Source organism: Opisthocomus hoazin, chromosome 7, assembly GCF_030867145.1.
Source record: "Opisthocomus hoazin isolate bOpiHoa1 chromosome 7, bOpiHoa1.hap1, whole genome shotgun sequence".
NCBI lineage: Eukaryota > Metazoa > Chordata > Aves > Opisthocomiformes > Opisthocomidae > Opisthocomus > Opisthocomus hoazin.
The window spans coordinates 1,523,683-1,539,361 of NC_134420.1; the positions used below are offsets into that span (position 1 = coordinate 1,523,683).

The 15,679-nt window shown below is 54.5% G+C and overlaps 1 protein-coding gene across 2 annotated transcripts in view; it reads right to left on the reverse strand.

Annotated features, from left to right (window-relative positions):
* NUP160 (nucleoporin 160) overlaps window positions 1-15,679 on the reverse strand; it is a 31,398-nt gene that overhangs the window by 7,904 nt on the left and 7,815 nt on the right. The window contains exons 8-23 of one of the 2 annotated variants that reach the window (XM_075426280.1): window positions 15,419-15,516; window positions 14,501-14,585; window positions 13,961-14,029; window positions 13,143-13,226; window positions 12,077-12,247; window positions 11,848-11,947; window positions 10,114-10,279; window positions 9,363-9,478; window positions 9,099-9,259; window positions 7,659-7,792; window positions 7,257-7,327; window positions 5,610-5,769; window positions 4,876-4,945; window positions 1,419-1,517; window positions 986-1,105; window positions 8-103 (exon numbers count right to left, since the gene is read on the reverse strand). In XM_075426280.1, the coding sequence (XP_075282395.1) occupies window positions 8-103; window positions 986-1,105; window positions 1,419-1,517; window positions 4,876-4,945; window positions 5,610-5,769; window positions 7,257-7,327; window positions 7,659-7,792; window positions 9,099-9,259; window positions 9,363-9,478; window positions 10,114-10,279; window positions 11,848-11,947; window positions 12,077-12,247; window positions 13,143-13,226; window positions 13,961-14,029; window positions 14,501-14,585; window positions 15,419-15,516 (1,800 nt within the window). Of the gene's footprint in view, window positions 1-7; window positions 104-985; window positions 1,106-1,418; window positions 1,518-4,875; window positions 4,946-5,609; window positions 5,770-7,256; window positions 7,328-7,658; window positions 7,793-9,098; window positions 9,260-9,362; window positions 9,479-10,113; window positions 10,295-11,847; window positions 11,948-12,076; window positions 12,248-13,142; window positions 13,227-13,960; window positions 14,030-14,500; window positions 14,586-15,418; window positions 15,517-15,679 lie in introns of both variants that reach the window. The other variant, XM_075426279.1, reaches the window with a different exon arrangement.

Sequence of the window (15,679 nt, forward strand, 5' to 3'; positions counted from 1 at the left end):
CCTGTACCTGGCTTCTCCAGTCGTCCGCCGACTCCATGATAGCCAGGGTGGCCAGCTGGATGACCAGCTCTGGCAAACCAACCATGTCCAGCAAGCGCAGAACCTGCAGAAGGCAACACTCTAGCGCTGGCTGCAGCAGCGCTGAGGAATGGGTCGGGTCGGCGAGGGGTTTTTTTGTTTGTTTTTAAGAGCTACTCCTGCCTCTACCAACCACAAGAGCAGCCAAAAGATTTTGCTGATGTTTTTAAGCTGTTACGACTGGAAAATGAAAGATTTTGGTAAGCTGCAAAGATCTGAATCGAACCCCAGCACGATGGGTTCAGGCTACGGCTTTTCTGGAGGACTCAGCTCTGCACACGTGTGTTCTCTGAAACATTGGAGCGTTGACGGCTGCAGTAAACCCCTGCGACAAACGATTCCGCTCCGAAGCGGGCACGCAGCTGTAGAGAGACGCTCTCTCTCCGAGGGCACCCGACAATCCTTGCGTTTTCTGGATTTTAAAATCAGGGAATCCCTTACAATGAGCCTAGGTCCAAGCTTGCAGCCTGTCTGAACTACGGTATTATGCAAGAAGAAAGATCCTATCTCAGTATAAAGACACTAATTTTAATTTGCCTCAAAGCTTAATAACCTTCCCCTTAAGCAGCATCTTGCATCCAGCCTGGACACGTCTGGCTTCTGCCTCCAGCAGCTGGATCTCACCTTGCCTTTTTCTCCTGGTTAACAAAGTCCTCCGCTATTAGGAAGCTAATAGGTGGAAAGCACCTAGCTTTCACGCCGCAGTCACCTTGTCATCGCCCAAAGCAAGTAAACAGACTACACCGAGGCTTCACCTCCCAATAAAGTACGTTTTCTGAGCTTCAAGTCACTCCTCTGAAAGCTGGGGGCTGAGCAGGGGTTTTCTCTCCAAGCAGTGCCTGTGTGGAACGACTCGGTGCCGAGTTACTCGGCTGGGACCGCGTACGCCGCGCCGGCTCCGCCGTACCTTGCTGTAGTACTGCAGGCGTGGAGTGGAGACCACCTCACCCTCCTCAGGCTGGACCAGCCTGTCCAAGAACTCTTCTCTTCCCACCTCCGACGCAGCTTGGCAGAAACAGTCCAAAGCCTAGAAGCAGACCAGAGAGCAGCTTGTGTGTGCCCTCCCGGTCTGCTGTACCAGCGAGAGGACAGCGCTCCCCGTTCCAGCTCCAGCGTCCGAGACCTGCTGGCCCCAGGCTAACGAGAACTTCCCCAGGAGCAGATCCCACCATCCCCCTCCAATCCCATCCTTTGCCCGAAGGATGCTGAGCTCGAGAAGGAACTTTCCCGACTTGCAGAGGAGAAATGAAGCCGCCCCTGTTTTTGCACCTCCTCCCTGCCAGGGGAAAAGGCCCCAGACCCCAGGGGGAGGCAGCATCGGAAGGAGACGAGGGCCTTACCTTGTGCCCCTCACCCATGACAAGGTAGCACCTGCCCATCATGAAGCAGCAGGAGCCCATGTTCACGTGGCACCACGGCTGCAGCAGGCGAATGTATTCCTACAGGAGAGGAGGAATGGGAGTTTCGCTTCAGGTCAGCACCCACTCATGACCTGCAGGCACCCCGTCCCAGAGGAAGGGTTAGGTCTCTGACACCAAAGCGCTATTTTGGTGGCCCTTGTAGCTGCTGTGCTCACGCAGATCCTGCTCAAGGGCTGGCTTCCCCAGCCCCAAAGCCCCCCTCGGTGCACAGATGGGGAGTCATCCCCCACGTGCTCCTGGGAAACAACCTGCTCCGAGTAGCTCCAGCGTCTGCATGGAGCGCTTCAGAAACAGCCCCCGACACCCCCAAAATCAGGCACGACGCTCTCTGCCACCACTGCAAGCCTGCAAACTTGCAAAGGAAACACCACCCCGGCGTGCACAGAGCACGAAGGGGAGCGCGCACGCGTGAAGGCAGCGGGAGAACAGGCAAAGCAGGCGTTAGAAGAGCAGTACCTGCGCAGCAGGGCAGGAGAGGGAGAGGATTACAGGAACAAACCGACAGGCGTGAGCTGGACACCAAGGACACACCGTAAATCAAGCCACAACACGGGTGCTGGCCAAAACTACGGGGCGATACAACCCAAGCTGGCCCCGTGCCTGCTCTGTCAGGATAATGTGAGGGCTGCAAAGTGTCATCACCTGTCAAGAAGCAGCTAGGAGGCACGATGAAAGCTCAAAAGCTGGCATCCCCTGTGCCTGGGAGAGCGGCGTATGCTCTTGGTACTTGGAGAAGCAGAGATGTCCCGCTGGCGGGGCTCTGGGACCCAGCAGGAAAGGAGGAGGAGAAGCCAGGACCAGGAGGCGAAGCCAAGGTTTCACCAGCTGACCGGTGTCCTTGCACGTGCGTAAACCACCAGCACGTACGCCTCGCCTACCCCAGCCACGGCCGCACTAAAGGCCACGTGGCAACGCATCCTCTGAGCCCGGATCCACCGCTCCGATTACCCAGCTACAACAGATAAATCCCACCCCAGGGCTCGCTCAACAGCTTGTCACACAGAATAAGCTAGAAGGAGAGGTCTGGCCCTCGTCCCAGGCCAGTGCTCTGGTCACTAGACCTTCTCTGCGCCCGCCTGTGACTCGCAGGGCGCTTCCTGTATCTCCACCTCTATTTGGGTCACCGTGCTCACGCTCACAGCAAATCTGGCGTTAGCTCCCCGAGGTCAATGCACTTAATCCAAGTTTACGTGACCGACTGGGATCAGTGAGCGGAACAGACGGTAGCGGGGAGGAGGAAGAGCCCGCTCCCGCGGAGATAAAAGTCTCTGCCGTCTCCTCGAGGCGGGACACAAGCGAGGCGAAAGCAATGCGAGGAAATTCAAAGCGTGCTCGCGCCACGAGAGCGCACACATGCCAGGAGGCAGAACGACGCTGCCCAAACCGTCCTGGCATTTCCTGGCCTAAAAGCTCTGCAGATTTGACATTCTTGGCAGCGACACGAACACAAAGGAAAGCAACTCAGCCCCCAGGTGTACAGGGCTGTGAGAAGAAAAGGTTCTGCTCCGCAGAGGAGAAACATCTCGTTAATAGCAGCCTGCCTGGCCCTGCGTGCCTCAAGGACCGCCACCAGCTGGGGGACGAAAGGCGTCACGTGGCGCTGCGGACCAGAAATCGAGCGGCTCGGAACTAGAGCACCAGCAGGCACGGCTACCAAGGCCCCGACGAGCACGGGAGGAGGCGGCGAAGAAATACAGCAGTCTACGGAGACGCCAGAAAAAGAGGAGTTCGCTTGCTCTGCTACCAGGATGCTGCGAGCACAGCTGGGGACAGAAAGACAGCCGGTGTTTCTTACACCGCTTTTCATTAGTAAGGACTAATTCATTAGTAAGGACTAATTTTCTGCGGAGAGGGACCTGGGTGTCCTGGTGGACGACAGGCTGACCATGAGCCAGCAGTGTGCCCTGGCTGCCAAGAAAGCGAATGGGATCCTGGGGTGCATCAAGAGGATTGTGGCCAGCAGGACGAGGGAGGTTCTCCTTCCCCTCTACACTGCCCTGGTGAGGCCTCATCTGGAGTACTGTGTCCAGTGCTGGGCTCCCCAGTTCAAGAAAGATGAGGAGCTACTGGAGAGAGTCCAGCGGAGGGCTACAAGGATGAGGAGGGGACTGGAGCATCTCCCCTACGAGGAGAGGTTGAGGGAACTGGGCTTGTTCAGCCTGGAGAAGAGAAGGCTGCGAGGGGACCTTAGAAATGCTTACAAATATCTGAAGGGTGGGTGTCAGGAGGATGGGGCCAAGCTCTTTTCAGTGGTGCCCAGTGACAGGACAAGGGGCAATGGGCACAAACTGAGGCACAGAGAGTTCCTTCTGAACATGAGGAAGAACTTCTTCCCTCTGAGGGTGACGGAGCCCTGGCCCAGGCTGCCCAGGGAGGTTGTGGAGTCTCCTTCTCTGGAGATATTCAAGACCCGCCTGGACAAGGTCCTGTGCAGCCTGCTCTGGGTGACCCTGCTTGGGCAGGGGGTTGGGCTGGGTGACCCCAGAGGTCCCTTCCAACCCCTACTATTCTGTGATTCTGTGATTCTGTGAAGGACGTTTAAAAAATAGATGAGCCCTCCCTGAAGCAGTACTTCTGGTGCTGGGCTGAAGGCACCCCTCCGACCCCCCGGTCCCGTGGGCAGCCTGCGCGCAACGGGACCACGGAAAAGGTTACGGGCACATGGGCAGCGAACAAGCGGTCGGATCACGGGCTTGCTGTGGTATTTGAACCAGCTCCGCAAAGATGCTGCCTGCACGCGGTATCGCGCTGTCAGACAAGCCCGGGGAGGCTGAACTCCTCCACAGAAAGGGCACATCATAATCCTCAGCGCTTACACCTGGATTTTCTCGAAAACAGATGAAAGAGGAAATGCATAAAACAACCATCTTCAATAATTCCCCAGCAAACTCTCTGCAGGATTTTCCAGCTACGAGACATTTAGCAGGAAGCCCTTCTGTCAGCAGAGGCGGACGCTACATGGGCAGATGCAGGAGGGAGATGGAAGATCTTTGCCACCTTACACTTTGTTCACTGCACTGCGATAGTTACAAGAGACATTCCTAACAGTTCTCCAGAAGGATCATTCCCTGCAGTTCCTTTCGTCTGCGGGACAAACTTCCAGCCCACCGTCTCCCAGCGGGACACACGGGAGCAGAGCGCTTGGGAGGACCAGCTCGCGCCTGGGCTCAGAGAGCAGCGACGAGGGGAAAGCAGAGCAAAGACGATGTTTTGGGTGGTTTTTTAACACGGAGGCTGCGCACGGAGCTCACGCCGGGTTACGCCTCTGCATCGGCCGAAGCGCAGAGCTGCCACCGAAAGAAACCCACGCGCAGGGACCGTCGCACCCACTCCTGCTCTTCCCCCTCCGGCTCCAGTGCAGGCACGAAGCACTCACCTGCAGCTGGGTGTACTGGCAGCTCCCCATCAGGCACTCGGGGAAGAGGAAGCTGGGATTGCTGGGCCATCTGCGTGGAGGTTAAGGAACAGAGGACAATCCAGCCCGGAGAGCCGGGAGGGCTAGTCTGAAAGTCGGCACGCCGCTTGCACTCCGTTCGCGGGGGGAAAGGAGAGGCGATTAAGCTGCTCTTTATACAAAGTCATTATTCTGTAATAAGATTTATCCATATTAGAACAAAACCATTAGTAGATCTAATCCACAACTGCCCAAATCTTGTTACCCTTCCAAATCTCCCAGCATCGCACCTCGCCAAGCCAAGTTGCTAGAGCTCAGGGGCTTAAAGTCAAAAACTCCAATCCTTTACTTGCACCTAAACGGGGTGGATTCTGCGAAATCTTAAAATACCCACAAATCCCATTAACACTAACACCAGTCACTTGTTCCGACTTGTCTTTTTGAAATTTGGGTGTGGGAAACACGGATTTTGGAACGGCACGAGGCTCGGTGGCGGAAATGGCCAACTTATGCCCCCGAGCACTCCGCAGCCCACCACCCTAACCCCAACCCTCCTCCTGCAGACCCACCGACGCTCCCAGCCTCAGCACCGGGACGCGACAACGCCGCCTCCGTGCAAACCTCACTCAACTCATGTGGGGGGCTCCGGCACTGCCACTCCACGTAGGAACTCCCCACGGTTACAGCCCGGAGAGCGGGTTTACAGCCAAGGATACAGGAGCGGCAGAAAGTCAGCCACTATTGCGGTGATGAGATGGGGCCAGTTCAGACTTGTTTCGGCCAAAGAGGTGTTTGGTTGCGAGAAGAGTCGAGATATGATGTGCTTTCTGGCCACTTCCTGGAAAAACAGCTCCACAATTGTTTGAGGGCCGGATACTAAAAACACAAATCGAAGGAACAGTGAGGAGAGGGCCCGCAGCAGCCATCCCAGGCTTTCCACACCACGCTGTGCTCGTCAGCCCCAACATCACAGATTAAGTCAGAGCAAAACAACGAGCACGTTCAATACTCAGACTTGTTGGTTTTGGATTTCTCTCGCTGTCTGGTTAAGTCAGAGGGAGCAGCAGGGATCAAAGAGCCACACGCTGCAATGTTTATTAACCGCAGCTCAATTAGAACACAAAAAAAAAGGGCTCGCGCTCTCTCCGGTTGCGCTGTTCGCAACCCACCTGCAGCTTTCCAGCCCGACCGAGCGTTCGGCGGGGCAGGGCTGAGGGAGTGCTGATCTGGCTGTCTGGCCCTGCTCAAATGCCTCCCTCCTCATTCCAGCACCCTGAGCAGCCCGCTCTCCCATCAGCTAACTGTTCTCAACGCCTCTCCCCAGGCTGCCGCCTCCTTTCTGTCTTCCCCACGTCTCACATATTTTTCCTGCAGCACGGCAGCCAAACAGGACTTTCCTCATGAGCGGGCCAAGAAATAACCCACGACACTGGCACAACACAAAGGATGTTTTCAATTTCGCTTTCGTGCGCTGACCTTTACGTCGAGGCGACTGCCTCCCGAGCCGAGATTCTCACTGAGGGAGAGTCCGGGCTCCGAAGATCACAGCCTGCTTACAAAGAGCACCGATGCCCCAGGCCCATCAACGAGCAGAGGAAATTCCTCCCCGGCTCACAGCCCTTCATGCGTGGCAGTGCTGCCTGTCTGTCACCGATTTCCTCAGCTCCCTCTGAAGCGTCTCAGCCTCCAAGTGCCAGGCAGACAGGTTACAGCAGGCTCTTACCTGTGCGTTTTCTCCCCTACCCTGCTCACCACCTCCTTCTGCAACCACTTCAAGGTACTCATCCTCCTAATTAAGTTGCCTTATATTCTCCTCCATTAGGGCTTCTCCCCCAAGACAGTAACCCAAAGCACGACGTCTTCGCAGCGAGACTTTTACAAGGTGAACAAATTATCAGCTGCCATTTCCCCCTTGAGGTACCGGCTGTGAGCAACGCACGTCTGAACTGCAAAGTGCTGGAAGCACAAGCACGTTTTGGGGAAGCATTTCTACATTCCCTCACCTCCTTACGTTGCTGCTCCTGCTCGCCGTGGGCTGAAGGCTGGAGAGAGGGACAGACCTGGGCTGACCCTCCGCAGCCACTGCAACGTACAGGAGCGAGAGGCGAGCTTGGCTGATACTGCCAGGGCCAGAATTAAGAACGTTTGGCTGAGCAGGGCCTGTCCTTCTCAGGCTACAAGATACTTTGCTGTTGCTGTTTTTCGGTGGCCAGCTTCACAAACATCTCCACGTAAAGCGGGGTCACTGAGCCGCGCGCTCCACCAGCTCGCTGCACGGAGCATCTCCCTCGGGTGGCAGAGACGCAGAGCGCGAGAGGTATAAATAACAGAAACCAAGAGCTGAGGAACTGCAGGCATCTTACCTAGCTTATGGGGTGTTAGAGCGGTGGTGTCTGCTAACTCCAACACAGACAGATGCTGCAGATTAGACTCCCTAGAGAAGAAAAAGCCATCAGTGAAGAGACAACAAAACGCCTCCTGCTTTAATTGCGCTCATTGTTCAGCTCAAATGACTCCTACTGCCGAAAAAGGCAACAGCGCACAGAACAGCGAGACCTCACACGGCAGAATTAGCACAAGGCAAAGAGTCAGCTCAAAACACAGAAGGGAAGAAAAAAAAAAAACACCCTCCCCAGCACAGCCTGACTCCCGGAGCGACACTCCCACAGCAACCACCAGCTTTTCATACCAGGAAGGGCAATTCAGGTGGCTTTAGCAGGAACCTCCAATCACTCCAAGACAGAACGGGCACGGTGGGGACTTACAGCGTGTCGACAGGGACGTCTGACGCCAGGCACTGGCTTGCCCATCTGATCAGGTAGTAGGAGAGCAGCAGGGGAGAGGTGCGGTGCAGCAGGTCCTGCTGAGACTGGAAGAGGTGGCCCCCTCCCAAAACCATCTGCAAGCAAACCACAGAGGTTGGCACACCGAGAGGCCAAGCCCAGAGAGCAACAGCAGGACAAGGGCAGCCGGTGAGGTTTGCACCAGGCCCAGCTCATCCCCCCTGCAAACACTAAGGCAGTCAGCAGCCCAGCAGTTAACTGGGCCCACCCAGGAGACCCAGGAGTCTTGCACGTGCTGGCACAACCCAGACAGAAATTACAGTGTCACCAAGGGCTGAGTTAACTATTCTGGCAGCCCAGACCCCACGGAGAAAGTTTAACAAGCAGAGCTACGCGCACACCGAGCGCTCCTCTAGCCTGCTGATGCCAGGGACACCAGTAAAAAGAGGTGCTTTGCGCCGCTGCAACGATGTCACCCAGAGTGAAATCACAGCTTTGCTGCAGAGACCACCTCAGGGCCCAGCCCCGCGGCCCAGGCATTGCACCCCTGCACGCTCCAGCCAAGAGCGGCACGGCTAGGGGACATGGGAGGAAGAGCAACCCGCGCCTGCGAAGGACACAAACGCGTCAGGGTGGCAAAGCAGCAGTTCCTCCTCCAGCAAACAGCAGGTCACATGTCTTTGAGAGCCTGGCTCCACAAGGGCACCTTGCAACACGCTTCAAATGCTCCCAGGGCAACCTTACCCAGGAAGAAGGGGATTTCTTTCCAATGAACCACTGCAGTACCGTTTCCAAGTAAATAATATTGGTTTAAACAACGCCAGCCTTGTCTGGGGACTTGTTCCGCGCCCCTGCGTCCACCCAGACGATCAGCACCGTCCCTCAGGCGGCCACACGGCCAACAGGACAGACCCAGCCCACGACCACAAACACAGCTGCCACCGCGGCGGGTGTTTGCACTGGCTGGAGCCAGCGAAACCACGGCCTCTGGGTAAACACGGCCGCCGTGACGCAGAGGTGCCGCGCTGCCAGAGAACACGGCTGCGGTCGTGCGCGCGCTGAGCTGCACCGTGGTGTGGGAGGGATGGGGAATAGATGGGAGAACCGTACGTGCTCAGGCAACTGTGTTTGAAGATGGGAGGCTGGCAACGATGCCCTCCTCCCGCAAAGAGGGTTTTGCTTCCTGCTTCCTGGATGCTCAGTGTGGAAAGAGGGAGGTAGGGCGTGAGCGCAGCGCACCGCTGCTTTGCTTACGATGACAAAAGCGGCTGGAGGAGAGAACAGGGCTTGCCCAAGCCTCGGGCTAGTTCAAACAGCCTCCAGTGTTTTGTGGGAAGAGACAGAGCTCACAGCCTGGCACCAGCAGAGCCCCAGATCCCAGAGTTCAAAGAGCGTAGCACTAGCTCCAAGGCCTGTACTCACAGGATCTCCAAGCCGCAGCAACAGCTGCTGGAGGATCAACAGGTCCCGGCAGATGAGGAAACGGATCGTGGCAATCTTACAAACCCCCCAGCAAACCACGCTGACAGCGGTACCACTACCATACAGCTGGGCGAGGTTCATGCGCATATTTAGGTGATGAGCTGAAAGATAAAACCACCGGGTAAGGGGAGGAACTCGACGGATGAGAACGCTTGCCGAGCCGCCGCTCTCCCAGCCCAAACGCCCGGCTGTTAGAGCTTTCACCTCTTTCCATGTCAGCGTCCGTCTCGTAGTCCATCTCTCGGATGAGCACTCCGATGGCATGGATGGGGTTTCTGATCTCCTGCAGTTTGCTGTGTATATCCTCCATCACGTTTTCCCTGCAAAGTGAAAAGGACAGTAATAATCATAATCAGCAACGTGAGGTTTAAACTCCAGAGGGCTCCCTTTCCTCCCTCACAGACCCTCCCTGGCAGGGAGTGTATCTGATCAGCCTGGACATTCTCGATGGGAATCCTCTTCTGGCTTAGCGTTTTATTACAGCGCCTGCAGGGACCAGTCTATTTATTCCACTCCCTCAGGCTACCAGGAAATAACAGTCAGATAGCTGGCATTCCACGGGGGAGTGATTTCAGGAGGTTAGTGCAGCAACCACACGGCTTGACCAAGGCTCTGACCTCTACCTAGCGGCTGCAGGCACTTGCTTTCCACACTGCAGTGATCATCTAACAGGAACTGGTTCCTGTTCTGCTCTCTGTTTCACCTGAGAATTGCCAACAGCTCTTTTCCAGAGGGCTCCAGGCAACAGCAAGGGGGTTCTGGATGGAGACCCTGCTAACGTCACCAATACCCACGCTCCCCATCTCCGAGGGGACCTGGAAAAGTCTCCCGCTGCACAGGGAGAGCCCACACATCCCAAAAGCGCTTCGATGCCAATCAAGCACAGCTCCAGGCAAGCCCTGCTCCGCCATCCCTGCCTCCCTGCAGGGGAGCTTCTGCCAAAACGTCTCCTTACGTGTCATTAGCTATCAAGTCCTCCAGGATCTGCTCTGCAGCCTTTTCTGGAGGCTGGAGGCGGGAGCAAGCCATTTCCATGATGAATGCCATTTCCATGGAAATTGATTCTCCGATCAGTCGAAGGCACTGGACAAGACAGACAACATCACGAGACATCTCCAAATCTGCAATGAAAGAATCTAACTGTATATTTACAAGAGATTTCAAAGCGAAGGTGGGAGGACCATTCAAAAACCAGTTAGTTCAGCTCCTATCAGCAGACTACTAGCAGCACATTGGTCTCAGTCCCGCATCTCAAATTGACCCTTCCCTGCTAACTAAGAGGCCAAATTAAAACTGAGGAGTTGACAAGGGAAAGATTTGGGCTTTATTATTTGGAGAGTAACAAATACCGATGCAACAATAAAACAATGAAATTCCCTCCAAGGGATTTTCTCCAGCCTGCAGGTTGAAAGGAAGTCATTAGTGCAGCCTAAGAGCAAAAAAACCCCAGAGCAAATGGCTCAGCTCGCTGAGCTCTGCCAAGCAGAACACGCTCACGTTACAGCAGCTACCCATCCGCAGCACTGCCTCTCGCAGCTGAGAGAGGATTTTCACACTCTTAGAAGGGAGGATTTTCACATTCTTAGAAGTGATATGTAAATTCACTACCGAGACCTTAAATACAACCCTTTACACATGCCTTTTTAAAATTCAGTCACATATTTTGAGAGGTTTGAAACAGACAGGGCAGGAACTGCGAGCCTCCCAAACCCAGCCTAGGCCTCCAGCTTTCCTTCCCTCGGCGCCAGAAATAGCTCAACCAAGTGGATGACGATTCTTCTTTGCAAAAATATAAAAATCACTCGAGCATGAAAGTGGAGCTTAGGTAACATTTTCCGTTGCCTTTTCCTTGTGAAACGTCATTCCAGGGCCAGCAAAGCACAGAGGGCACCGTGGTGACAACATTAACGGCAATTTTTGTGCACACTGGCGTTTACTTCCCGGAGGCAGGAAACGGCACAACCCCTCTCCATGGCTTACACGAAAACATTTATGCAAAAACATTTCACTAAAAACTAAGTTTGTAGAACTGGGTAGCTGAGCCCAGGGTGCTTGGAGGATCACAAGTTTCCTTCTCGTCTGTAATCGCTGAATCGCTGTCAGAGTGGGTCTGTGGCTCTGGTTTGGGATTCTTTTGTTTGGGGATGGCAAAGCCGAGCAAGCACCCAGTTAAGCAGGGTTTATCTGAGGGGGGGAGGTCACCCACACGATCAGAAACATGAGCTGCTGCATCCCGCTCTCCCCGCCAGCTCTGGGGACCTGCCAGCACACCGTGGAGCTCCAACCTGGCAGCTCCACCCCACAGACAGCGGGCACGAAGAGGGCACCAGTTAACCGCAGCCTACACAGATAATCTGTGAGGCCACAAGGGCGAAGGATCCACCAACACAGGTCCTTGTCACTGAGCAATACGCAGGCTGAAATCTAGGATTCCTCCTTCTTAAGCTATCTGAAATGAGTCACGGCAGATTTGCAGCCTTGACACCATTTTCTGATTCCTGGTGTGAGCACCGTGGCAGGTTTCACAAAATAAAAATGCCAAAATAAGAAAACTGTCTCCATGTAGACAGCTATGGAGCTAAAAGCACTTCAAGAGACCTCTATGTCCTGCATCCCCCTGCCCAGGGCTTCCCCGACACGCAACGCTTCAGCCTCCAACAACGAGAAGGCTCCATGCCTCCTCACTTACCATCAAAGAGCGCGGCGTCATCCTCAGCCAGGAGGTGCTCGTTAGAGAGGAGATAGAGATGGTCCACCAAGGAGCAGGGCACGAGGAATGACAGGGAGCCCTAGAAAGGTGAGGAGAAAGCCCTTCTTTGAGCTCCCCAAATCCATACCCGAGTCAGACAAGCTCCTCCCTGGAGACCACCGCTCCCGTTGGCCACAGCGGCCAAAGAGCCACCGCAGCCCAGCCTCACCTTCTTCAGCAGGCACACCATGTTGGTGTAGGGATTCAAGTGCAGGGCCAGGGGCCGTGAGAGAGCTTCCTGGTACTGAAGGCAGCAGGCATAGAACTTGGACCAGAACTCCACCTGCAGCTGCCAAAACTCCTCCAGCGAGCACTCGTACTCTGTCACGCTGCCCTGGAACTAGCGGGACCAAAACAAGATTTCAGACGGACACAGGCAGCAAACCAGGGAGAAAAATTGTAGCGTTCAGGCTGCTGTCTTGTCTCTCGTGACCAGTGCCACACCCTTACGTGGTTATGGTTTCTAAACACCAGTTACAGTTCTCTCCCCCACCACCTTACTGTCAAAACATAAGTTTTTTCCTACAGCAGTGACTCACACAGCAAACAGCAAGGGGAACAAAGCCCACAAGAACCTTTTCTACACAGCCTCAGGTAAAGGAGCACCAATGATCTCCAGAAAAAGGGCAGGGCTGCAGATCTCTTAAAATATCATGCATGAAGGTGGTTACTGACGATACAAAACTGCCTTTTTTATGAACTTTCTAGCAATAACCTGAGCAGCCTGAAGGACGAGCCGCAAGTGAAGGACTGCTGGCTTAGAGAATCAGGCGTATCAGAGTAAAATCTGGAAAAGGAGGATAAAATGGGGGAAATTCAGACCCAAAAGCGCAGCCAGTTGGTATTTAAGGCGGGTCCCCTAAGCAGATTTTCTTCTGGGGTCCAAAATTACGAGCAACAGCTCTGTGCGGTGGCGGCCAGCAGCCACGCGCAGGGGGCTGAGAACGGGCACCACGTGATGTGCGACCAGCAAAGCGCGCGCCCCGCGAAGCACACCCAGGGAGCAGAGACCACAGAACACTAAGCAAGGACTCAAAAGAGGAAGGGGGAATGGAAGAGCCAGGCAGGTAGGATGAAGATTTGCACTTTTTAAAAAAAAGTCACGTAACTCCTGTGGAGAGATGAAGGACACACAAGGCCTGGGGTCACTTTGCATCTCACTTGACTTCGCCGAACCATCACAATACGCACAACGAAGGTAAGAACAAGACACGGGGCAGGGGGAGCAGCCTCACCTCGCTCTCCACAGCTAAGGTAACCTCTCTTCTTAACTCATCCCACGTCAGATCCAGGTGTCTCTCAGTTCCTTGAGAAAAGATCTGAAAAGCAGCACAGCAAACTTTTACTTGGAAGCAAGAGAGCCGTCTCCCTGAGGTGCAGGCAGCACCGAGTGACGTAAAGCAAACACGACAGCACTTTATGGGATAAAAGTATCAAAAACCAGGGCTGGCTGCTAAATGTGGGGTACGTGGACGTACAGCCAGCTTCCCTCTTTCTGTGGAAACGGAGGAAGCCTCCTGGCAGGCAGTGCACTGGGATGCAAGGAGAGAAGCGCTGCACACCTTCACAGCAGCTCTCTTGTACCTTGCTCCAGGCCTCCACGAGGTCACAGCGCCGAGAGCCAAAACGGTCAGAGCAGCAGAAGTTGGGCTTTTCCATTTTTCCTGAAAAGGCAGCACGCGTTGCCTTGCTCTGCCCTTAACAGCCCTCAAGGAGCCAGAACTGAGCGGATATATCCCAAGAAACAGCACTACAGTGGGCTAAGTCTCCCTTCACCTGGCTAAAGCAGCAGGCAACGAAAAGTAAGCTCAGCAACCCGCTGTCCTAAGGGAAAACATCTTCTGGAGACCACACTCTGCCTCCCGCCGCCAGCACGCACCCGGCTGAAGTACGGCACAACAGCTGCCAACCTGCTTCAGTGACTACTGCTGGACCTACAAACTGCCAGACGCAAACTGACTGCCAAGAGCTCCAGAGAATCCTGCTGCCTCACGCCGAAACGGCCAGGAAGGAGAAGCTGCACAGGGAGAGCACCAAACGCCCTCTCACCAACCTGCAAAGCCTTCTGGATAGCTGCGTTTGTGAACCGGCCAGGCATGAAGAGATACTCCAGGTAGGTTTCCTGCAAAGAGGACAAGACAGCAATTTAAGGAAACACACAGGTCAGGAGGAGAGCATTGAAGATACTGCTTCTGGTCCTTCCTCCCTTTCTCAAGCTCATCCCCTGGACCTGTACTTCTTTCCAGCTTCAGCTCACACCCACAGCCTGCTCCAGCCTCTCTCCTTCCAACCCCTTAGCAGTTCCCGTGATGGAACACTGCTTCCCGCTCGCTCCAGATCTTGTTTATCCACGTGTCTTGTCTCAAGGCTCTCTCTTGGCTGACTTGAAATTCTCGTCATCCCTCAACTTCTGGTCTCATAACCATGCTGAGCGCTTTGCTGCTGTGGTTACAGAGGCTAAGGCTTGTCCCCTTTAATTTGGAGTAATTCTAAGACTGCATCAATATCATTTGTACACTTGAACCATCTTAACGTTCTCCTCCTGGGCAGAGAAGCTTCGTTATCTCTCGTTGCTATTTCACAGCCAGCTCACCCTGGGGTCCTGATCGTGTCGAACCGTCACTTCCTCTTCAGGCAGCGGCTGCACAAAGACCTGGTTCCACTGGCCCACGACATTTCTGGAAGAAGAACAAAACCAGGATCAGCTTCGCGTTGCGGTGCTCCAACACAGCGCGCGCGGGAGCGGCCACCTGAATCAAACCCGCCCCTTTCACCGGCGATCACAGACTTCACGGCAACCACAGCCCTTTGGGTCTGGTAACGGAGGAGCTTTGACTAGTGACAAGCGACAGGGGAGCTTAACAGCGGCACCCCCAGCCCTGAGCTAACAGAACAGGTTGGATTTCTGAATTTACACCAACTTTCTCCCCATCACACGTGCTCACCAAGCGACTCTCAGACTGACCAGTAGATTCTTCTGCCTAAACCTGCATACTCACAGCATTTTTTTTACCCAGAATTTAACTCCCCGGTCTGGTTAGGCACCAAACCTGCCCTCGCAGCTTTATAAAGCCAGAGCTGACGCTTTCACATCACTGGTCTCCTCAAAACGTGATCTTTCTTGGCAGAGACCAGCAGGAGCTGCCGGTGAAGCACAGCCCCTCCCTCTGACACGCTCACAGCAGGCTCCGCTCCCAGCAAGCCTGCTGCCCAGCTTTTCACATTTTTCACATTCCTGCAGCTGAGCTGTAGCTTTATCATAAAGCAGAATGGAAAAAAAAATAAAAATCCACGTAATCTGCACTGCAGGAAGACACAGTTGTGCACGTGACACAAACACTGCAAGAGGAAGAACTGGGTACCGCTGCATCTCCCCACACTTCGGTCAGCAAAGCAGGACATGAGTTGAGGAGCTCGATTGGTGCTTTCCACGAGCAGCATCTGGGAGCTGCTCCTGCAGTCCCCCCCACCACGAGGCTACCAACGCCAGCGATTCAGCGCAGACACTCACTGCTCAAAGTTGATGTACTTCACAACGGTCTGGTTCTCTTCGTTGTGCCACAGCGCCCAGATCTCAGCCGAGGTTAAGGCAAAGTCAACGAGAGTCTCCTAGAAGAGAAAGCATGTATTTACCTTCTTACCAAAAATTCAAGTACAGCAGAGAGACGTGTACGGTTAACAACAGCAAAACATTCCCTCGTATCATTTAACTATGCTTTGGAAAGAATTCTTTATTTACAGTTAAATGCCCGAGAGTCCAGGCCTCTGCTCT